At 41.8% G+C, this 24,955-nt stretch overlaps 1 protein-coding gene across 1 annotated transcript; it reads left to right on the top strand.

Annotated features, from left to right (window-relative positions):
- Positions 1-2,406: 2,406 nt before the first annotated feature.
- On the top strand, positions 2,407-19,632 carry atp5fa1 (ATP synthase F1 subunit alpha). Its single transcript, XM_073042291.1, has 12 exons — positions 2,407-2,572; positions 3,750-3,828; positions 4,543-4,712; positions 7,663-7,836; positions 8,369-8,535; positions 9,328-9,476; positions 14,115-14,266; positions 16,481-16,705; positions 17,144-17,251; positions 18,005-18,149; positions 18,974-19,124; positions 19,407-19,632. The coding sequence occupies exons 1-12, from the start codon at positions 2,513-2,515 to the stop codon at positions 19,486-19,488; spliced, it is 1,662 nt and encodes a 553-aa protein (XP_072898392.1). The 5' UTR covers positions 2,407-2,512; the 3' UTR covers positions 19,489-19,632.
- The last annotated feature ends 5,323 nt before the right edge of the window (positions 19,633-24,955 follow it).

Raw genomic sequence — 24,955 nt, 5'->3', positions numbered from 1 at the left:
TTAAACTTTATAAATTTGTTAAAGTAATTTAGGAAAGGTCCCCAGATATCATAAAAAGATTGTTTCGAATTTAAGACTGAGGTGAAAGACTAATGAATATTTCAATGTCCACTTGTGTTTATCCTTTTATAAATATTCTGAAATATTCTTAAGTTTAATAGGCATATTGCACAATCAACATTTAATAGTGAACCACATATTAAAGCAAATGACAAACCTCGGGCAAACATGTAGATTCTAAGGACTGTTGCAAAGGAGAAGATGGGGATAGTAGAGCAGGGAAAGGGTTTCTGTTTGGTTCTTGGGTGAAAGGATGAGTGCCGACAATGGAGGCAGTAAATATGGGAATAATTAATATGGTCATCACCCTGGACATCTTCTCCTTTGGCTCCTCCCATTTTTTTCAGACTCAAGGAGTAGCCATGAGCCCCAGCTATGCCTGCCTATTCATCGACTATGTAGAACAATCCATGTTCTAAGCCTTCCCTGGTAATGTTCCCTAGCTCTTCTTGCGCTGCATTGACAACTGCATTGGTGCTGTTTTCTTCCCCCATGCTGACCTCATGAATTTCATCAACTTTGCTTCCAACTTCCACCCTGTCCTTAAATTCACTTGGTCTATTTCTGACACTTCTCTCTTTCTATCTCTGGAGAAGAACTGTCGATTGACATCTTTTATAAATCGATTGATTCCCACAGCTATTCTGACAATATCTTTTCCCACCCTGTCTCCTGTCAAAAATGTTATTCCCCTTTTCTCCACTGCATCTGTTCCCAATTGAGACTTTTCTTTCCAGGGCATCAGAGATGTCTTCCTTCTTCAAAGAACAGGCTATCTCTTCCTCTGTCAGTCCATGGCCTCTACTTGTGCCATGATGAAGCCACCCTCAGGGTGGAGGAGCAACACCTTATATTCCCTATGGGTAGCCTCCAACCTGATGGCGTGAACATAGATCTTTCCCTTTCTCCGATGGTCCACTTTCCTCTATCAGGCTACTTCATCTCCAGCCCTTTACCTTTTCCACCCACTTGGCTTCACTTTTCACCGGCTGGCTATCCTTCTTCCCCTCCCCCACCTTTTTATTCCGGCGTCTTCCCCCTTCCTTCTCAGTCCTATAGAAGTGTTTCAGCCTGAAACGTCGACTGTTTATTCATTTCCATTAGTTCCTCTGGCATTTTGTGCGTATTACATAGGAGTAATTAAGTTTCTGGAAGATTTCAGAAGTTCAAAGTAAATTTATTATCAAAGTACATATATGTCACTATTTGCTACCTTGAGATTCATTTTCTCACAGGCTGTCGTGGGTAAATAAAGAAATGCAGTAGATTTTACAAAAGGCTGACAACCAACCAATGTGCAAAAGACAAATTGTGCAAATAAATAGAGATCATGAGTCCTTGAAAGTGAATCTGTAGGTTGTAGAATTGGTTCAGTGTGGTGGTGAGTGAAGCTATCCATACAGGTGTCAGGAGTCTGGTGGTTGTAAGATAGATAGATAGATAGATAGATACTTTATTCATCCCCATGGGGAAATTCAACTTTTTTCCAATGTCCCATACACTTGTTGTAGCAAAACTGATTACATACAATACTTAACTCAGTAAAAAAAATATGATATGCATCTAAATCACTATCTCAAAAAGCATTAATAATAGCTTTTAAAAAGTTCTTAAGTCCTGGCGGTAGAATTGTAAAGCCTAATGGCATTGGGGAGTATTGACCTCTTCATCCTGTCTGAGGAGCATTGCAATTACTATTACTATTACTGAAAGGTAATTACTATTACTGAATCTGGTGGTCTGGGAGTCTCCTGCCCGATTATAGTAACCAGTTGAGAGCCTGTATGTTGGAGGTGTTTGGTGATGAATGTTGCTTTCTTGCGTCAGCGGATTGAACATCTGCGGGAGGAAATGAATGTCGAGGTTTTGGTTCGGGGCCATGCATCAGTCCCAAACATCGACAACTCTTCCCCCCGCCCTCAGATTCTGCTCAACCCAGTGAGTTGCCCCAACAGGTTGTTCGTTATTGTAAAAGAGACCTTTGTTTGGACACTGAATGTGATGGCAGAGATAATAGAAACCCTTGCGGGGACCTATTTACCTCTGGAGAGTCACGAATGGAAACAGTTTAACAGACCCAGCAGATTATCAACTAAAACACACTGCAGCCCGGCGGGGTGAGCTCTCACTATCACATGGGATGCCATAAGGAACGGAAACAACGGAATTGGCGCAAGAACGTTGTACTTTCTGGAACTCAGTAGCCATCGTTTTTCCTGCCCTTTGCAGCATCTGGAATCCTTGCCGGGAGGGTTACTGATTCGTGAGCCCTCTCTACCGGAAGTCCGCAGCGAGCGCCTTCTACTTCCGGGGCGGCAGGCGGAGCCTCGCTCTGCACCGCTGACCTCTTCCTTCAGCAGCCGGCAGGGCGGCCATTTGCAGAGCCACTCTGTGGAGGAGGCACGTCCAGGGCAGCACACCGTCTCACCGCTCCGACACCCGAATCCCGATCATGTTGTCGGCCCGCCTGACAGCCGCACTCGCGCGGTCCCTGGCCAGGCAGCGATCTCAGGTAAGTGTCCTGAGTGCCGAGTCGCAGGTGTGGGTAAGGGCGGGTGAAGTGAGCTACAGCTAGGCGGCCATTTTGCACGGGGCCTGCGGTGGCTTCGTGCACAAAGTGGGTTAGCGGTGGCAGTGGAGCCCGTCCTCGAGTCCTCCCTTCCACTGGGTTTGTACCCACTGCATGAGGACGTGGTCTTTGCAGTTGTGCGAATTAAATATGTTTAGATTTCTGATAGCCTGAGGGATGTTGATAGGCCTCGCCCTGCTGAAGGTCAGGTCCCCCTTTTCTCCTTTTCGGTCAAACCTTCATTGCTTTGCAATATGAATGTTCAGTCTACATATCTTTATATTTGGTAATTGCTTCTTCATGGTTTTTAAAATTAATATATGCACACCCATGAATTTTATTGCATTCACTGATTTTGTTGTGAACATTGAATTTGACCTACCTGGATAAAAATATTTCAATGATGAATTGATTTAGCAAAGTGCTATACGCTCTGTTGTTAATATCTATTTTTTGTACAAAACTACATTGGTTAATCAGCTATTGTTTGCACATTCAATTGAAGAAAATAAATTGTTGTGATGGGGTAATGATCTGATGTTTCATAGCTGTGTTAACCGTATGACAACTTCCCACAAACATCTAGTATATATTTTGAATAAAATGTGTAATTTCTCAATGATGGTTGCTTCTAAAGCTCCTGAAGGTCAGAGTAGGTTGTTATTAGCTGTCTGTCCTAATGGATCTGGAACTGGAATAATTTATTAATCTTTTGTATCTCGGTTTATAAAACAAATAACATTAATTGGGTTAAGTTATATTTGCCTTGTTATTGGATGTACAAGTCATATAAGAAACGCAGTCACTTCTCTTCTGATTAAGGGTGGATACTCAACCCAGTGATTCTGTCATAAATTTTAAAATAAGTTAGTTTATTTTAAGAAGCACGGAGTGACCTTGGTGTCTTTGGTACCAGTATAATCACCATTGATGCCAAAGTTCAAAGCTTACATTTACCAACAGTTATAAGTGTGAGACAATCTAAATTTTGAATATAACAGCAATGCATTAGAAATACTGCAGCTAAACCAGTTTGAGATTTGCATCTGCACTTTGCAGAATGTATTAATCTCTGAATGTTTGGACAAAATTGATTTATTTTAAGTCTTGTTCTTTTCAGGTGGCAAGACATGTCTTTCCAGCAGGATTTGTAGCCACTAAAAATCTTCACACTTCAAGGACGTGCCTTCAAAAGACTGGTCAGTCTTTGTTAAATATGTTTTCAATCAGGTGTTTGGAGGTGAATGTGAAAGAAGCCAGCTAGTGTCAGGAGCAAGCATTTTCTTTTTTGATATTTCCAGTTTGCTTTTTGGCTATTGTTCATATAATGGTTAACTTTCTATATCAAAACTATGATACCAAGCTATATTCCAATCTGAAATATATTTTTGGTTCAATAAAAATTGGCTGAGAAATTGCTTTCTGGTTTGGCTAGGCACAAAGTGAATTAATTCCAGGATTGGGCTGCAGTGAGCTATGCATTGGTGTACCAGTAGTTAATGTAATTTCTTAATGCTGTCTAATTATACTAATATAATTTTTTAAATTATCCTTGCTTTGGTTAGATTAGAGCTTATGGTGGGGTTTGTTTGTAAATGTTTACTTGCATTGGTTGTGGTTTGCACACCAGTCTTCTGTGTATCATGCACTAGAATGCCTAGATGCATCTGTATTTCAGAGCTCTGAGGTATCTTGCGTTTAGTTAATATGCTGCTTTTGTATGACTGAGTAACCCTGTGCATTAAAGAGCATTCCCCAGCCTTTCTCAGTCACCCCCTGCCTCAATTAAGCAACTGGTTCACTCTATCTTTCTTGCCTTAAAACTTTGACATTTTATGCAATAGAAACAGTTTCATAGTCTCTTATTCTCATTCCTCATAATTTTAATTTTACACCCTTTTTACTTGTCATAGGTACTGCAGAGGTTTCTTCCATCTTGGAGGAACGTATCTTAGGAGCTGATACCTCTGCTGACCTGGAAGAGACTGGTCGTGTGCTCTCAATTGGTGATGGCATCGCTCGTGTGTATGGTCTGCGAAATGTGCAGGCTGAAGAAATGGTGGAATTCTCCTCTGGTCTGAAGGTAACTGAATAATGAGATGGACTGGAGGAAAACCATATTTCCTTGCATCCTTGAATTCAGCTTTGCATTTATTTGGAAATTCTAAATTGTTGTGAATTTTATTCCATCACAAGGAAGTATAGAACCATAGAATACTACAGCACAGAAAGCAGGCGATTTGGCCCTTCTAGTCTCTGCCAAATCTTTATTCTGCTAGTCCCATTGACCTGCACCCAGTCCAAAACCCTCGAGACCTCTCCCAACCATGTATCCAGGATCATTAATCCTGAGATTAATATTCTTGCAGGCATACTCAATAAATGCATAGAAAAATAACCATAACAGATCATTGAAAGACTCACTGTCACGTACCCCGTGACTGGGTTACCAAACCAGCAGAAATGGAATAATATGTTGCAGTCTTGCGGTACTGTAACTAAAAGTGTTTATCAGTAAACTAAGTATACAGTACTATAAAATGCAAATATATATAAAACAGGTTAACAATGATATATACAGAAGTGTGGAAATAGGAATCAAAACCAAGCTCTATCGAAGTCTAGGGGTAAATGAATAGTCTTATGATGGTGCAGAGTTCAGTTCAGTTAGTTTAAGCCGAGGTAGTTGCTGTTGTACCGTTGGGGGGGGGGGGGAGAGGGAGAGAGAGCAAGAGGTGATGCAGTTGCAGGTAAACCTTCTGTTGTCTTCTTGTCCTGTTGTGGTCACTGACTGACCCCTCTGTACCAGACCAGACCGTTCTTCAGTGGTGAGCTTGTCACCCAGGCGAGGGTGGACACACACAAGCCCCCACTGGTCTGCCTTCACACAGTGAGAGCCTCTAGTCGATTCCCCTGAATCGATACTCCACACCCCCACCTTCACGTAGGTGCACAATGCTCCTTCAGTGTCCTGTGGCGTGTCTCAGCAAGAATCTTACAAGCAGGCAAAAGTGTCTTGGAGCAAACGTAAATAATCAGTCATGGAGCCATAACTTTAAATCTCTCTCTCTCTCTCTCTCTCTCTCTCTCTCTCTCTCCCTCTCCCTCTCCCCCTCTCTCTCCCCCTCCCCCTCTCTCTCCCTCTCCCCCTCTCTCTCCCTCTCCCCCTCTCTCTCCCTCTCCCCCTCTCTCTCCCTCTCCCCCTCTCTCTCCCTCTCCCCCTCTCTCTCCCTCTCCCCCTCTCTCTCCCTCTCCCCCTCTCTCTCCCTCTCCCCTCTCTCTCCCTCTCCCCCTCTCTCTCCCTCTCCCCCTCTCTCTCCCTCTCCCCCTCTCTCTCCCTCTCCCCCTCTCTCTCCCTCTCCCCCTCTCTCTCCCTCTCCCCCTCTCTCTCTCCCTCTCCCCCCTCTCTCTCCCTCTCCCCCTCTCTCTCCCTCTCCCCCTCTCTCTCCCTCTCCCCCTCTCTCTCCCTCTCCCCCTCTCTCTCCCTCTCCCCCTCTCTCTCCCTCTCCCCCTCTCTCTCCCTCTCCCCCTCTCTCTCCCTCTCCCCCTCTCTCTCCCTCTCCCCCTCTCTCTCCCTCTCCCCCTCTCTCTCCCTCTCCCCCTCTCTCTCCCTCTCCCCCTCTCTCTCCCTCTCCCCCTCTCTCTCCCTCTCCCCCTCTCTCTCCCTCTCCCCCTCTCTCTCCCTCTCCCCCTCTCTCTCCCTCTCCCCCTCTCTCTCCCTCTCCCCCTCTCTCTCCCTCTCCCCTCTCTCTCCCTCTCCCCTCTCTCTCCCTCTCCCCCTCTCTCTCCCTCTCCCCCTCTCCTCCCTCTCTCCCTCTCCCCCTCTCCTCCTCTCCCTCTCCCCCTCTCTCTCCCTCTCCCCCTCTCTCTCCCTCTCCCCCTCTCTCTCCCTCTCCCCCTCTCTCTCCCTCTCCCCCTCTCTCTCCCTCTCCCCCTCTCTCTCCCTCTCCCCCTCTCTCTCCCTCTCCCCCTCTCTCTCCCTCTCCCCCTCTCTCTCCCTCTCCCCCTCTCTCTCCCTCTCCCCCTCTCTCTCCCTCTCCCCCTCTCTCTCCCTCTCCCCCTCTCTCTCCCTCTCCCCCTCCCCCTCCCCCTCCCCCTCTCCCTCTCTCTCTCATATTAGCAGCACAACCAGTGTCCAAAAGCCAGTATTATTCTCCTGCCATTTTGAAGTGGTTGTCCACAGAAAATATGAACCCTAGGGGTACCATACAGCACCAACTTGAAAAATACAAAAAGAAATAAATAATAATAACAACAATTAAGCAATAAATATTAAGAACATGAGAAGATGAGTTCTTGAAAGCAAATCCATTGGTTATGAGAACTTTTCAATGATGGGGCCAGTGAAAATGAGTGGCTGTTCCCTGTGGTTCAAGAGTTTAATGTTTGAGGGGCAATAACTGCTCCTGAACCTAAAATTATCCCTCTAATAATTCTATAAAGAAGTGTATCACAAAATCAAACAAGTGTTTCATATTGAGTTCCTCTGGTTCACGAAAACAGGAATGGTCACTTTATCTGGTCTTCACTTAAATGACCTGATATTTTGGAGAAAAATATTAATCCTTTTCTGTAACTGATGTGGTCCCCTTCCATTTTGTAGATCCTTGTGCTATAAATTCATGTTTTATTCCCTGAAGATGCTGAATTAGATAACTAAAGTCAGGATTGTGCTAGTATCACCTGGCCAGTATAATTCAGCCAGGTTTTTGTTGCTGTGACAAGCATGTGAATGGGTGGTGAACAAAGGTGAGATTTGGCTTAGCTTCAGTAATCTCACTTTTGAACTAGGTTGAGAAATGGTACTTGATCTAGAAGTGCAGAGGGTATGTTGATCTACATCATCAAAAGAGGCTTTTTTGGGTGGGGAGGATCTGTGCTTATAGTTTGTGGTGTTCCTTGTGCATTTTGTCTTAAGCAGGTTGAGTGTCTCAAACTATTTCCAAGTGCATTTTGTATAGATTCCAAGCCATATGAACAAGTGAAGAGTTTGTACTGTTTTTTTCCCTGATTTTATGTTTTCATCACTTTAGGGAATGTCTTTGAATTTGGAACCTGACAATGTCGGTGTTGTAGTGTTTGGCAATGACAAGCTGATTAAGGAAGGTGACATTGTAAAGAGAACTGGTGCCATTGTGGATGTTCCAGTAGGAGAGGAACTACTTGGACGTGTTGTTGATGCCCTGGGAAATGTCATTGATGGAAAGGTAAAGAGCTTTGTAAAAATACCATGATATGATATCTATTAAGGTTACTTCTAGTTCCTTGCACTCATCTGTTAATAGTACTACCTTTATTGTAATTAAAGATTAAATGCTTTGTCTTCATTTTTGCTATTTAATTTTTTTGCTGAGTTATGTTACTTTCATGAGCATAGAAACAGGATATTCAGTCATCTGGTCAGTTCTGGCATTTGTGCTGTAAATGAGCTATTTGAGCTCCATTTTTCCAATGGCCTTGGAGCGGTTACTTCATTGTTAGGATACCTTTGCAAGTCTCTGACTTATGACTTGTGCTTACAACATTTTGATCTGGTACTATAAGCCTTTCTCGCTTGATGAACAAGCTGCCCTGTAGCAGCCTTGTGTGCATTCTGGTATTGAAATCTGTTTTTCAAAAGAATAAAAGCATCTCAGTTGGAAAAGCAGAACTTGTTGGAGTGTTCAAAACATCCTGTTTGATTTGTTTTGCTGTAGAAGCTTGAATGTTCAAATTTTGATATTTGTTTTTCTGAAACAGGGTGCACTTGGAGCTAAGCAACGTAGGCGTGTGGGATTGAAAGCTCCTGGTATTATCCCCAGGATCTCTGTGCGTGAGCCTATGCAGACTGGTATTAAGGCTGTGGATAGTCTGGTGCCCATTGGCCGTGGTCAGCGTGAGCTTATCATTGGTGATAGACAGACTGGGTAAGAACCAAATATTGTATTCAAATGCAAAGATCTGCATTGAAACTATCCCTATTGGCACTTCACCAAGGTGCTCTGTGGTCAAAGGTCATCTTGAAGTGTAGTCACTGTTGCAATATAAGAAACATGGCAGCCTGTAGGTTCTCCAAACAACAATATGATAATGACTTATTTACTCCATGTATCTACGTATCTTAGTCGTGTCACTATGTCTAGTTACTTATTAAAATTAGTGCTATGGGATCTATGAAATCCACTTGAAATGATGGATCTGGCTTGAATTTTAAGACTTTTGAAAAGACAGCAGCTCCAGCTGTGTAATAGTCTATTACTTCATTGGATTGTGAATAATCTTTGTGTGCAAGGGTCTGGACTAGGACTTGAGCTGCAGCTTTGTGATCAGTGGCTGACTTGTTAATTTTAAATTTATGGTTTTATAAATTACATCCAAAAACCGTGAGAGCTTGTTAGCTGTCTTAAACAGTATTTTAGTTGTTGCTCCAGTAGAGAGAACGCACACTTTTCATGCCTCCTGCTGTTACTGGTTCTGTTGGCAATCCGCCACCATGTTCTTGTGACCCAGTTTGGACAACGCTCATGTGAACTTACCACTTGTATCGAACTGGAGTAACCAGATGTTCATGAGTAGTCACCTGTCTTCTGGTTCCTCTTTTTAATTTTGTCTTTCTAGCTTGTGAATATAAAGGTCGCATGATAGTATTTCCTATTTTTCATTTTATGGCTCAGCTGTTCACAATTTTGTTGTGACTAATGTATTGATTTGCTTTTTAGCAAAACTGGTATTGCTATTGACACCATCATCAACCAAAAGAGATTCAATGATGGAACTGATGAGAAGAAGAAACTGTACTGCATCTATGTTGCTATTGGTCAGAAGAGATCCACTGTGGCTCAGCTCGTCAAGAGATTGACTGATGCTGGTAGGTTCCTTTGCCAAAATAACCTAAAGCAATTTAGCTGTGAATTATCTCATCCAACTTCTGTATTAAAGTCTTGGTGATTATGATAATATTTCTCCTTGGAGCTGGAATTGGTGCATTAGCCCTGATATTTACAAAATCAATATTTATCTGAAGTCTAAATGAGATGTATGCTCTGATCCCTACAGGTGTTTCTCTAAGGTTTACCACTTTTTTTGCTCACTATAACTGATGTCATACAGATTTCGTTCAGTGTTATAGAGTTAGACAGAAAAAGCAAATTAGCCGCCTGGGTGGGGACTCCATCTGAACGCTGTAATATCAGCATTGAATTTTTAAGACTTGCAGTCAATCCAAATTATGTTTGTGTATCTACTACTGCCTGTCTTAACCAGGATGCATGTTCCTGGGGTGACATGGTGGTGTGGTGGTTAGCATAATACTTAACAGTATCAACATCCCTGGTTCAATTCCCACTGCTGCCTGTAAGGAGTTTGTACACTCTCTCCGTGACTGTGTGGATTTCCTCTGGATGCTCCGGATTCCTCCCACAGAAGGAAAATGTATCAGTTGGTAGGTTAATTGGTTATAGCAAATTGTTAGGCTAGGGTTAAATCGGGTGTTGCTGGGCAGCACAACTCGAAGGGCCAGAAAGGCCTACACTGTGCTGTATCTCAATAAGTAAACAAAATTCCAACTATTAAGTCAAAAAATTCATTTATTTCTTTGATTCATGCTGTTTCCATTGACTCCAGGAATCCAGTGAGGTATTCAGACTAGAATATCAGCAGCTGCCTAGCCCAGCTTTGTGGTAGCAGTGTTTGCACTTACAAATAGAGAAAGCTTGGAGAGAGTGCTCGAGGTGATCGAGAAGGGATGCGCTTAGACCAGTGGTTTAATGCAAGGAGTATTATGAACAAAGCTTAGAGCATAGATCAGTACTTGGAGCCATGATGCGGCCATTACAGGGACTTGGATGGCTCAGGCAGAAATAGTTAATTCGAGTGCCAGGCTTTAGATGTTTCAGAAACAACAGGGAGGGAGGCCAAAGCTGGGGGCGTGGCACTGTTGATCAGAGATAGTGTCACGGCTGAAGAAAAGGAGGAAGACGTGGGTTGTCTATGGAGTCTCTGTGGGTAGAAGTTAGGAATAGGAAAGGGTCAATAACTACGGCATGTTTTTTATAGACCACCTAAGTGTAATAGGGACGTTGAGGACTAGCTAGGGAGACAGATTCTAGGGGAAAGGTGTAATAATAACAAGGTTGTCGTGGTGGGAGATTTTAATTTCCCATATATCGATTGGCATGTCCCTAGAGTGAGGGGTTTAGATGGGGTAGAGTTTGTTAGGTGTGTTCAGGAAGGGAGAGACTGTACTTGAACTGGATTGGGAAATGAACCTGGTCAGGTGTCAGGTCTCTCAGTGGGAGAGCATTTTAGAGACAGTGATCACAATTCTATCTCCTTCATAGCGTTGGAGAGGGATAGGAACTGACAAATTAGGAAAGCATTTAAATGGAGTAAAGGGCTATCGATATGCCTATCAGGCAGCAACTTGAAAGCATAAATTGGAAACAGACGTTCTCGGAAATGTACGGAAGAAATGTGGCAAATGTTCAGGGGATATTTGCGTGGAGTTCTGTAGAGGTATGTTCCAATGAGTCAAGGAAAGGATGGTAGGGTACAGGAACCGTGGTGTACAAAGGCTGCTGTAAATCTAGTCAAGGAAAGAAGAGCTTACGAAAGGTTCAAAAAATTAGGTAATGATAGAGAGCTAGAAGATTATAAGGCTAGCAGGAAGGAGCTCAAGAAAGAAATTAGGAGAGCCAAAAGGGTCCATTAGAAGTCCTTGGTGGACAGGATTAAAGAAAACCCCAAGGCATTCTACAGATATGTGAAGAGCAAGACGATAAGACGTGAGAGAATAGGACCAATGAAGTGTGACAGTGGAAAATTGTGTATGGAACCAGAGGAGATAGCAGAGGTACTTAATGAGTACTTTGCTTCAGTATTCATTATGGAAAAGGATCTTGGCAATTGTAGGGATGACTTACAGCGGACTGAAAAGCTTGAGAATGTAGATATTAAGAAAGAGGATGTACAAGAGCTTTTGGAAAGCATCAAGTTGGATAAGTCACTGGAACCAGATGAGATGTACCCCAGGCTAATGTGGGAGGCGAGGGAGGAGAATGCTGAGCCTCTGGCGATGATCTTTGCATCATCAATGGCGATGGGAGAGGTTCAGGAGAATTGGAGGGTTGTTGATGTGTTCCATTATTCAAGAAAGGGAGTAGAGATAGCCCAGGAAATTATAGACCAGTGAGTCTTACTTCAGTTGATGGAAAAGATCCTTTGAGAGGGAAGATTTATGAACATTTGAAGAGGCATAATATGATTAGGAATGGCCAGCATGGCTTTGTCAAAGGCAGGTGGTGCCTTATGAGCCTGATTGAATTTTTTTTGAGGATGTGACTAAACACATTGATGAAGGTGGAGCAACAGATGTAGTGTATAGGGATTTCAGCAAGTCATTTGACAAGGCACCCTGTGCAAGGCTTATTAAGAAAATAAGGAGGTATGGGATCCAAGGGGACCTTGCTTTGTGGATCCAGAATTGGCTTGCCCACAGAAGGCAAAAGAGTGGTTGTAGACCTGCATGGCGGTCGGTCACCAGTAGTGTGCCTCGGGGATCTGTTCAGGGACCCCTACTCTTTGAAATTTTTATAAATGACCTGGATGAAGAAGTGGAGGGATGGGTTAGTAAGTTTGCTGATGACACAAAGGTTGGAGGTGTTGTGGATAGTGCGCAGGGCTGTCAGAGGTTACAGCAGGACATTGATAGGATGGAAGACTGGGCTGAGAAATGGCAGATGGAGTTCAACCCAGGTAAGTGTAAAGTGGTTCATTTTGGTAGGTCAAATATGATGGCAGAATATACTATTAATGGTAAGACTCTTGGCAATGTGGAGGATCAGAGGGACCTTGGAGTCCGAGTCCATAGGACACTCAAAGCTGCTATTTAGGTTGACTCTGTGGTTAAGAAGGCATATGGTGCATTGGCCTTTGTTAACCGTGGGATTGAGTTCAAGAGCTAAGAGGTAATGTTGTGGCTATATGGGACTCTGGTCAGACCCCCTTTGGAGTACTGTGCTCAGTTCTGGTCGCCTCACTGTAGGAAGGATGTGGAAACCATAGAAAGGGTGCAGAGATGATTTACAAGAATGTTGCCTGGACTGGGGGAGCATGCCTTATGAGAATAGGTTGAGTGAACTTGGCCTTTTTTCCTTGGAGCAATGTGAGGATGAGAGATGACCTGACAGAGGTGTATAAGATGATGAGAGGCATTGATCATGTGGATAGTCAGAGGCTTTTTCCCAGGGCTGAAATGGCTAGCATGAGAGGGCACAGTTTTAAGGTGTTTGGAAGTAGGTACAGAGGAGATAAGTAGGGTTCAGTTTTTTTTAATGCAGAGTGGTAAGTGTGTGGAATGGATTGCACGTGATGGTGGTGGAGGTGTATACGATAGGGGCTTTTAAGAGACTCCTGGACAGGTATATGAAGCTCAGAAAAATAGAGGGCTATGGGTAACCCTAGGTAATTTCTCAGATAAGGACACATTTGGCACAGCTTTGTGGGTCAAAGGGCCTGTATTGTGCTGTAGTTTTCTGTTTTTTTACTTTTCTGGTGTAGGTAGTTGACCTTAATTACAGAGTAAGTAGGGTTCTATTTTTCAGGTTGCTGACAAGACCATACTTTAAATACCTTTAAGGGGGAGGGGATGCTATAGCGACTTTGGAAGCAATTTAGTTTTGCAAGCTTAAATCCTACAATGAAAAGTTTTTTTCAACAAGGCAAGAGTAAGAAGGTTGGGCATGTGCATTTTGGCATTCAAAAGAATGAAGGATGATCTTAATCAAATTCCAAGGGAATGTGATGCGGTGAGCATAAAATTAGGGTGCCATGGTAGTAGCATAGTGGTTAGTGCAATGCTATCACAGCTCATTGTGTTGGAGTTCAGAGTTCAGTTCTGACGCCATCTGTAAGGAGTTTTATGTTCTCTCTGTGACCCCATAGGTATTCTCCAGATGTTTTGATTTCCTCCCATAGTTCAAAGACTCTCTGATTACTAGGTTGGTAATTGTAAATTGTCCTGTGAAGGCTGGATGGCATGGCTCATTGGCAGGAAGGGCCTGTTCTGCTGTGTATCTCTAAATATATATAATGTTTTCCCTTGTGGGGAAACTTATAGCTAAGTGTAAGGTTCAAAATACAGGGTGACTAGTTTGGATGAGATAAGAAGGAATATCTTCTGGGAATCATAAATAGTGAGAGTTCTGTACCCCATAGAGCTGTAGGGGCTGAGTTATTGAATGTATACGAGGATGGCAGATGGGTAATGGTGAACCTGACAGTAACGCGAAGTTGAGGCCAAGCTCAAATAGGGCATGAATGAGTGGCAGAGCATTCTCAAAAGTGGTTTGACTCAATTTTAATTGGATAGTTGTCACTAGATATTCTCAAAATCCAATGGAAAGTGGTAGCAAATGATCATTCAAAAGCAGGCGGGGAAACAGCATAACATCTTTATTCACTATAGTTGAAGTTGCTGTGTACTCTACTTGTTTGACTTGTTTTCCAGATGCAATGAAGTATACCATCGTGGTCTCTGCCACAGCCTCTGATGCTGCTCCACTTCAGTATTTGGCTCCATATTCTGGCTGCTCAATGGGAGAGTACTTCAGAGACAATGGCAAGCATGCACTGATCATCTATGATGACTTGTCTAAACAGGTCAGTACTTTTTCCAATAGATTAGCTCCAGCCATTAGTTTAGGTTCCTGGTCTTAGGCCAACAGCTGTTAGTTTCTGTGGGTGTTATCATTTGTAACTATTTCATTGTAGTACCCTGGGAGAGAATGAAGTAACCTGGACAGAATTTTTCCTAAGACTCCTCACTCCAAGTTTGAGAGAACAGGCTGAGGTTAGCCGTTGCTACACTAGTTGGATGCACCTTTTGCTTTGCTTGGCTTCTGAATATTGATAACTGGAACCATTTTCTTGGAAGTTCTAATTTCAAAGTACATTTTATTATCAAAACATATATACAGTATACAACCTTAAGATTCATCTTCTTGGAAGGTAACAACAAAAAGAACCCACACAACAAAACCATCAAACGCCCAGTGTGTGAAAAGGAAGCAAACAAATAACATTAGCTGCAGAAAGTGAGTCCACAGCCACTGAGCTGTTCAGGCAAGTAAAGCTGGTGCAGGAGCCTGATGGTCGCAGGCCACAGCTGCAGAGACAGTTCAGTGCTGAAGCACCCAGATCAAACTGTGCAGAAATGTAAACAAAAACACAAGCCAAATGAACTGTAGTCACTGAAAGTGAATCCATGGCCGTGGAGCACATTCAGTGCTGAGGCAAGTGAAGCCTGTCCAGTAATCTGATGGCTGCAGGGCAGCAGTTGTTTCTAAACCGGGCTGCATGGGACCCAAGACTCTTGGATTTTCCACATTCCGGCAGCAGTGAGAAGAGGCTGGCTAAACATAGGCAAACAATACTTATAGTATTGGTCGACACTTTAATCCATGCAAAGTAATGGAGCTGATGACAGGTTTTTGTTCTGCCATTAGGAACTGATGCAGCTACGCCATAGCTGCACTCCAGTCTCATCCACACCAAATCCCCCAGGAGACTGCAGAAATGCCAGGTCATTTAGTTTGCTCATATGAGGAATTTACAGGCTGCAACTGATTGTAGATCAGAAGTATTTTTAGAAGAAGCAGAGTATCAAGTATCTAGTACTTTTGTGAGCAGTCTGTGGGATGTCACCATTGGTCAGTGGTGCCATCTTGCCAATTGGAGTTTTATAGGCTGAAGTGGAATGTTGCTCTGATTTTCAAGATTTTTGTTGGATCTTCAAACCAGACAAAATATAGTTTGCCCAAAGTCACTGAAGCAATATGTGGTATTCTTTTAGCACTGAACAGGAGAAAACTTTGATTACATAACTATTTCTTGAGATTTGACTTCTAAGATCTTTTTAAAATGGAATATCTTGAAAGTGAACACAGAATAACTCTATTTTGTTGAATGCATACTTAAAATGAGCAGATTCAGTTTTGTTTATCATATGTACAATGAAACATATAGTGAAATGAGTCATTTGTGTTAACTAACATACCTGAGCTTGTACTGTGGGCAAGCTGTGTGTCTACAATCCAGCATTAATATAGTATGCCGATGATGATTGGCAGTAACTTAGTTCTGAACACAATAGTCTGTGGGCTGAATTAAGGGTAGTTCATATGTTCAATAGGTACATTTAATGTCAGAGAAATGTATAGAATATACATCCTGAAAATCTTTTTCTTCACAAACATTCACGAAAATAGAGGAGTGCCCCCAAAAAATGAATGACAGTTAAACGTTAGAACCCCCAAAGGCCCCCCAACTCCCCCCCCCACACATAAGCAGCAGCAAAGCAACAAGCCCCTCCCCACCAGCAAAAAAGCATCTGCACCCCCTGACCGAGCACTCAAGCATGCAGCAAAGCATCAATAAAGACACAGACTTGCAGTACCCCAAAGATACTTATTCACCTGGTATTCGACATACCACAGGCTCCCTCTCTCTCCCTAATAAGGAAAAAGCTGTTTCACAGCTGATTTATGGTGTTAAATGTTTGTTGTGTCGCCTTTTCCGAGCTCTGTGCCCAAAGAACTTGGGTTGCTGCTTTCAATCTTCCATGTACTACACAGGCAGTAGCACCGGCCTTGGATCCACCCACCTCCAGCGCCATGCCTTCAGAGGAAGTTACTGAAGTTGAATGTAACTTCACTCCTTTCCTCCTGCAGTAGCCCGTGCTTTTTGTGAATAACTTGCAATGTAACATTTAATTAAGTATTTAAAACGAAAGGATCCATGGAATTTATTGCACACCATAAACAACTGAAACTTGTAACAACCATTGCCAGTGTCTCACTGTCAACCTTTTTGCAGGCTGTTGCCTACCGCCAGATGTCCTTGCTTCTGCGCCGTCCACCAGGGCGGGAGGCCTATCCCGGTGATGTATTCTATCTGCACTCCCGTTTGCTGGAGAGAGCAGCCAAGATGAATGATAACTTTGGTGGTGGCTCCCTTACAGCTCTTCCAGTAATTGAGACTCAGGCCGGTGATGTGTCTGCTTACATTCCAACCAATGTCATCTCCATCACAGACGGTCAGGTGGGTTGTAAAAGTGAAAATTGTCCTGCACTTGTTTTGAATATCAAATTGAAAAGTGAATTTTTGAAGTACTAATGTTTGCAGGAAGGGAAATGAATGTTAAGTGTATTTATGGCAATACCTGATTTACACCCCCCCCACAACCAATTTCAGGAATGAGGGCTGGTTGTTCTCATAAAGATAATCATTTATGGTCAATTGGTTATAAGATAAGCCTTCTGAATACATTTTTCTTAAAGACTAATGACTAGTATTGATTGATGGTCATTTTCATTGAATAATTAAGTGATGTATTCAGTATTTTTGCATTGGGTTTGTAAACTTAATGTCACTGCAACACTAGATTTCTTGTACAGCCTTATAAACATTCCTTATTTCTATGACTGGAATCACACTCGTAGTGTTAGATCTTGATTTATGTACTTGTATACTTTATAGATATTCTTGGAAACTGAACTGTTCTACAAGGGCATCCGCCCAGCCATTAATGTGGGTCTGTCTGTATCCCGTGTAGGATCTGCTGCCCAGACCAAAGCCATGAAACAGGTATTCATTGGGTTGTTCTTATCTACATCTTTTTGATTACTGCTTGATAATTAACTAAAAGAATTGACATGGGAATTTGATTCTTTATAATTTCAATTCAATTTATTGGGCATTTTTGCTATATGGGAGGATTGAGTCTTTTAAACTTTGGAACTAAATAACAACACAAAGTAATGAGGCAAACATTAATTCCAATGGAAAGTTCTTATGATATGTTCATCTTGCAGGTCTAAGCAGACCCTATCAAAAGCGTTCGGGTCAGACATTTGACAAACTTTATAAGTGGGCTACTAGATTTGGCAGGGGAGCTCATCTAATTTGATAGGGGAAGAAGAAGGACAATTAAATCTCTGTCTGGAGTCCCTACCAGAAGTTTACATATCATTCAGTATGATTTAGATCCATCTGGACTATTTTTTTTTATCCAGTAGGCCAATCTGATGCTAAAAACACATTTCTGGGGGAACTTGGTGCCTAAGCAGCAATGCCTTGCTTATTCCTCCTGCAGTTTGTGTTTTGCTTCAGGTTTGAGCATCTGTAGACTCGCATCTCCACCCTGCTGAGGTGATGGGCAGTGTTCCAAATAGAGCAGGATGTTGTGGAACCACTGTCAACATTAATCATTGTGACACCTAATCAGTGCTACCGCTTGTCCAGCTGCTGCTTAGCCCCAGATCTGCCTTCATTTTCAAATATCCCTGAATATTGAGGGAGTCTGCATTACCTTCTAACTCTTGATCTAACTGACCACAGGTGGCTGGTACCATGAAGCTGGAGTTGGCCCAATTCCGTGAAGTGGCAGCTTTTGCCCAGTTTGGTTCTGATTTAGACGCTGCTACTCAACAGCTGCTGAACCGCGGTGTTCGTTTGACAGAGTTGCTCAAACAAGGACAGTATGGTGAGTGAGTCTTATCCCTGGGTTGTTATTCAGAGAAGCTTGAAATTGCCTAACTGATCACTTTTTTCACCATATTGCTTAGTTGTTTTGCCATTTTTATTGATGCAAAGTGCACTGACCCAATTTATGCCAGCTATTCTCCCTCTGCACTCAGTCGTAAAACAGGGTCTGAAAAATCAAACATTAGTATGTCTCCACAAATACTGCCATCAATAAAAACTCAAGCACCAATGCTGTTTGTAGTAACGACGATTGTAATGATTCCAGGAATGAAAGAGTTACCATATGAGGAATGTCTGGCAGCTCTTGGACTGTATTCCCTGAAGTTCAGGAGCATGAGGGAGGATCTCATAAAAACAATCTGAATGTTAAAAGGCTTTAACAGATTAGATATGGCAAAGTTATTTCCCATGGTAGGAGATTCTAGGACAAGAGGGCATGACTTCAGGATTGGAGGAAGTCCATTTAAAACAGAGATGTGGAGAAATTACTTTAGTCAGAGGGTGGTAAATCTGTGGAATTTGTTGCCACAGGTGGCTGTGGAGGCCAAGTCATTGGGTGTATTTAAGGCAGAGATAGATAGGTTTTTGATTAGCCAGGGCATCAAAGGGTATGGGGAGAAGGCAGGGGTGTGGGGATGACTGGAAGAATTGGATCAGCCCATGGTTGAATGGCAGAGCAGACTCGATGGGCCGAATGGCCTACTCTATCTTATGGTCTAATAGTGCAGTCCTACTGCAGTTCATAAATGTTATGGAGATGTTGGGGGTTCAGTTGGAGCATGTGTGCCAGCTTATGCTGTAATTTTTGTGTTTTCCATCCAGTTCCCATGGCTATTGAGGAACAAGTTGCAGTTATTTATGCTGGAGTCAGGGGTCACCTGGATAAAATGGAACCCAGCAAGATCACAAAGTTTGAACCAGCTTTCTTAGCCCATGTGAAAAGTCAGCACCAAGATGTCTTGGGAACAATCAGGCAAGTGTATCATTGCAACAGATTTCTCAACAACCCTCTCCCCTTACAAAAAAAAACCAATCTTTTTTCATGTACTAGACTTAAATTTACAAATCTGTACTGCTTTTTATGTGTGAAATTTGCCTATTGGAACGAAGTTTTGTGAGTTGACTATTTTAACACACCCCTGGATAATTACAAATGATGATGATTTTTAATTGTGCTTTGTCGGTTCAGTTGTTCTTGGACTACTTTGCAGTTCTTTGAGGATAGTTTCTGAAGTACTGTTTTTTTTTATTAAAGGGCTGAAGGGCACATCAATAACGAAATAGAAGCCAAGCTGAAGAAAATAGTAGTAGATTTCTTGTCCACCTTTGAGGCATAAACTTTGTCTCCATCTGCTGATTTGTCATGTTAATGTGTTGCTGACTGCTCTGATTACTCCACGAACTAAAGGAAAGCGGTTCATGCTCTTGTGTAATATGTACAGATGGTTTTCTCTTCAGAGAATAAAATATTCCATTAACAATTTTGTTTAATCTTTTTACTTGCACATGAATACAAGTTGAAGAATGTTGATGTGCATAAGAACAATTTGGTCAGGAATAATAGCTGTTAACAATAAATTTTAAATGGGGAAATATTGATTCTGACGGGTTGAAACTATTGCATTTCACACTTTGCAGAGTTCATTTGTGAATATAAAATAAAATTCTGAGACAGCTACAATTTTAAGTGCATAATTTGTTATTACCTTGTTTGGCATCCCAGAAACAAAAGGCCCAATGAAACCACTAAAGTATTATCTCAACAATGAATATTGTGGATGATTTGTAACTTAACAGACAATAACATTGGCTGTAGGTTGGGGATTGTGATGTACAGAGACCTGAGTATCCTGAAAGCAAATAGTTAAAGGTTCAAGAATGAAACGATTGTTACTCTGGAACCATGCAACATTAAAAATAAGCAACAAGCATAACGCAATTTAAAAAGCATAATTATAAAAGTAATCCTATAAAATATACAAGCAACTGAATGTGGTTGTTATATTCATAGGACCTTGTAAAGATTGTACAGTACTAAAGTGAAGCTCGGTGTAGGAGTATCTACATATGGTGACCGATAGGAAATGATAATGACAAGGGGACTTGGCAAGAAAAACTCGGTAGCAGCAGAGTATATGAAAGCACTGTAGGAGTATGACTCAATGTGGCATGTAAGCATAAAGTTGCAGTGCATAAGAAGATGAAGGATGCTGTGCAGAGGTGTGCATGTGGTGGTGCTGACAACACGGAGAAGTAACTAGATTTGAGTCTGGTGCACCTGGTGTGGATGCCGCCTAGCTTTTTCCTGATGGAAGTGGGAAAAACAGTCTGAGCAGGGTGGGATCCTTCACAATATTGCTGATCTTTGTATATTTGTCCTTGATGGTGAGTAGGCCGATGTCTGATGTTTGTCAGATGTGTTACGAAAACCCCGTAACCAGGTAACTTACCAACAAAGATAGATGGATCAGCTGAGTCGGATGCTACTATTTTCAACCGTTTTATTCAACAAGGGCACAAACGTATGGTTAATACAAAACATTCAGATCATCAAAACTCAATCTAAAACACCGGTGTAATAATAATCATTCAAAACACAAGCTCGATCGTCGTCTAGGGGTAATGTAGATTTTATATCGTTCACTGGATGATCTAAAAGTCTTTTAGATCACGGCAGTTTCACTTAGTTGCCGGCGGAAGTGTCGCATTGGTGCACTTTTAGTTAGAAAGACAGAGAACATGAAGCATTTACCCGACAGGTTTTCCAACCTGTAGGAGGTAGTCGGAAGTCTCGTTGGGGGAATGGACTCTCATCTGTGGCTTCCCCTGTAGCTAGGCTGTCTTCCGTGGTGAAGTCGCCAATCCCAGGCAAGGGAAGGACGCACACGAACCCCACCACCGGCTGTAGCTATTAAAACGCTGTCGCAGGATTTCTAGCGTTTCTCCTTCGTGTGTTTCCTTGGTGCATCTGAGGGTCCTCCCCTCAGACCCGCCTTTATACTTCTTCACGGGATCGCAGGTGTCAATCAAGTTGCAGGTAATGCGATCTCTCTCTCAACCAGCCCACTTTGCCCGAGGGCTTTTCAGGTGGTCTCCATGAGACAATAGTCAAAGTCACTTTTATTCTGCTTCTTGGGAGAACGTGGTCTTTCGCACGTCTCTCTCTCTTGGGTCAGTTGACCCCCCTTAACTAGAGTTCTTGCGATTTTCACAAAGGAGGGGGCCAACGGCATAACAGATGTAACTACCACAAATGGTCCTTGTGGCAAGTACAAGAGGAATTATTTCTCATTACAATTATACAGGATCTTGATGAGGCCACTGGTGCAGTGTTGTGAGTTTTATCCTGTTAACCTAAAAAGCAATCTACAAGAGTGCAGCAAAAGCTTCATCAATCTGATTTCAGTGATGGCAACACTCATGAGGATAAATTGGGTTGACTTGAGTCTATATTAACTCAAGTTCAAAAGAATCAGTGGAGGATTTTATTAAAGTGTCCCAAGAACAAAATGTAAAGCCCAGCTGGATACACGGAATTATTTTCTGCAGCAAGGATGCCTTGAACAAAAGTCATGATCTCGGGACACAGTAAGATTTAGTACTGACACGGGACCTTTCTTCACTCTAATGATGGTGAACCTTTGAAACTACCAGCCTCCTAAAAGTGCTGAATCAGGTTTATTATTAACAAGCGGAGTGAAATTTGTTCTTTAGCAGTGGTACTGTGTAAAAGCATAGATCTATAATATTTCAAAAATAGTTCAAAATAAAAGGAATAATGAAGTGTTAATGGACTGTTTGTAAATTTGATGGTGAAATGGATGAAATTGTATTGGTCTTCAGGCTTCTATACTCCCTAATGGTAATAAATAAGGGCATGTCCTGGATGGTGAGTGCCAATGATGGATGCCACCTTGATGCACCATCTCTTGAAGATGTCCTCTAGTAGGGAGGATTGTGTCCCTGTTAAGCTGGCTGACTGTAACCTACAGCCTCTTGTGATCATGTGTATGGAGGCTTCATACTAAGCTGTGTGACAGAATCAGTCAGAGCGCTCTCCACATTACGTCTATGGAAATTGGTGATTTACAAAATCTGCTCCAACTCCTAATGAAGTAGAGTAGCTGGTGTGTCTTTGTGACCACATCAATATATTGGGCCCAGGATATATCCTGTTGGATATTGATGCTCAGGAATGTTCTTTCCATTGCTGAGGACTGGGGTGTTTTCTCCCAACTCCCCCTTCCTGAAGTCCACAATAATTTCCTTGATCTTGCTGATGCCAAGAGCAAAGTTGTTGTTATGATACTTGTTACGGATTCGGGCAACAATAAATATTTGAGTTAGGCAGGGGTTTTTATAACAAATAACACGTTTATTAAACACTGAAAACAAACCCCCCAAAAGTAAACAAATCACTAACGTAACCGGAAATCAGCTGCTGTGCGGCAGCCTAATCAGTTCTTAAAGCAATGAAGCTTAAAACAGTTCTTAACGCGATGTTGCAAAAACAGTTCTTCAAAGTAGTATTGCCAAGAGTTCAAAATGCTCACAGTCCATTTAAGGGAGAGACTTTTTAAGACGATTTAAATTCTCTTTCAAGTTGTGTTGCTTCGGTTCCCAAATCGAACTTTCCCCACGAAGAATTTACGTAACGAAACAAAACGGCTTAAAGGCACTGACCTTTCCTTTACAACACTGTTCTCAATCCTTTCTGATATTTCACAGGGATTAATACGAGAACAGTCAACAAATTCCTTCCGAATAAGGATCAAACAAGGTCGAACCTGTTTCACCGTTGAAATCGATTCTCCTTGATCTTTAACTCCCGAACTCCGATCTTCACTCTCCACTGATTCTCAACTAGCAGTATTGTAGAGAAACTGCTGGCAATGACCTTTTAAACTTTAGGCATTAGAAAAAACTTCATCTTTCAACTAAACTGCGTCATAACATTAAATCACGCAGTAGCATGAAGTCAACATGGCAAATCCAGCCACGAACTGCCCCTCCTCACAGGGAGGGGTCCTCCTTTTATACCCTGTAAAAAAAAAAACTGTCACATGACCTCTACTGGCAGGAAAATGGCGTCACTCCACCATCACAAGACCATTACCTCAAGTCCAGTATAGCTTCAACCCCAGTCACGTGACAAGGGTACCACTGTCACGTGTCACGAGTACGTAACACTTCCCTCCAAAAAAACATTTTTGGTCTGACAAGAACAAAAATTTCAAAAATTATTTACAAGAAAAACAAATGTATAAATTATACAACATACACAATATACAATACCATCATATAACATCTTACAACTCACAATACAGCAGGAGTGTTACAATTGTAAAAAAAAACACTCCAAAAAAAAATTACATTGTACATTCAACATCAAGGTAGACAATCAGCAACCACATTATCTTTACCTTTAATGTGAGTTATCACAATATTGTACTCTTGTAACATCAAACTCCAATTTAATAATCTTCTGTTTAACGGATTATGATCAGTGTAAACAATAAGTGGTTTTTGAGTTGTACCAACATATACCTCAAAATATTCCAAAGCTAAAACAAGAGATAACAATTCTTTCTCTATTGTCGAATAGTTTCTTTGATGCTTATCAAATTTCTTAGAAAAGTAAGCTACTGGATCTGGAGTTTTTATCACGTAATCCACATCATTGATTTTAGACACAATTTCATAGGGACAATGAAATCTAGCTTGTAAAGGATTCATTTGCACTGGGAAAAGAACCAACACCTTATCTCCAGGCTTAAACATCCTCATCCTAGCTTCTTTATCATACCAAGTTTTCATTTTCTCCTGAGCCAATTTTAAATTTTCCTTGGCTAAGCTACAAGCTTTATGTAACCTGTCCTTAAATTTCAAAACATAGTCCAACAAATTAGTGTGTATTTCCTTACTAATCCACTGTTCTTTTAATAAAGCTAAAGGTCCTCTAACTCTATGCCCAAACACAAGTTCAAATGGACTAAAACCTAAAGATTTCTGTACCGATTCCCTTACTGCAAATAAAAGTAAGTTTATATCCTCATCCCAGTCATTCTCATTTTCCACACAATATGTCCTAATCATATTCTTGAGGGTAGAATGAAACCTCTCTAAGGCACCTTGCGATTCCGGATGGTATGCAGATGAAGTGATTTGCTTAGCTCCCAATTTATAAACTATCTGTTGAAACAATCCAGACATAAAATTACTGCCTTGATCAGTTTGTATTTCCTTAGGTAATCCAAAATAAGTAAAGAATTTTATAAGAGCTTTTGTCACAGTTTTAGCTTTTATATTCCTAAGTGGTACTGCCTCTGGAAACCTAGACGAAGTACACATGATAGTCAACAAATACTGATAACCAGTTTTTGTCTTTGGTAATGGACCAACACAATCTACAATAACTTTAGAAAACGGTTCACCAAATGCTGGAATAGGCTGTAATGGAGCTACTGGTGTAACTTGATATGGTTTACCCACAATTTGACAAGTATGGCACGTTTTACAAAACATCGCCACATGTTTTCTTAGACCAGGCCAGTAAAAATGTTTTAAAATCTTGTCCACAGTTTTCCTTACCCCTTGATGTCCACCTAAAGGCACACTATGAGCTAAAGTCAAAATCTCATTTCGATAAACTTTAGGGACAACTACCTGATAAACAATATTCCATTCCTCACTTGCAGGAATTGTAGGTGACCTCCACTTCCTCATCAACACTCCTTTTTCCAAGTAATATCATACTGGCACCTTCTCAATTTCACTATCTAGTAAAGCTTGTTCTCTTAATTT

Source organism: Hemitrygon akajei, chromosome 4 (assembly GCF_048418815.1).
Source record: "Hemitrygon akajei chromosome 4, sHemAka1.3, whole genome shotgun sequence".
Classification (NCBI taxonomy): Eukaryota; Metazoa; Chordata; class Chondrichthyes; order Myliobatiformes; family Dasyatidae; genus Hemitrygon; species Hemitrygon akajei.
The sequence above is the reverse complement of the archived record's forward strand: the minus strand, read 5'-3'. Positions and strand labels throughout refer to the sequence as shown.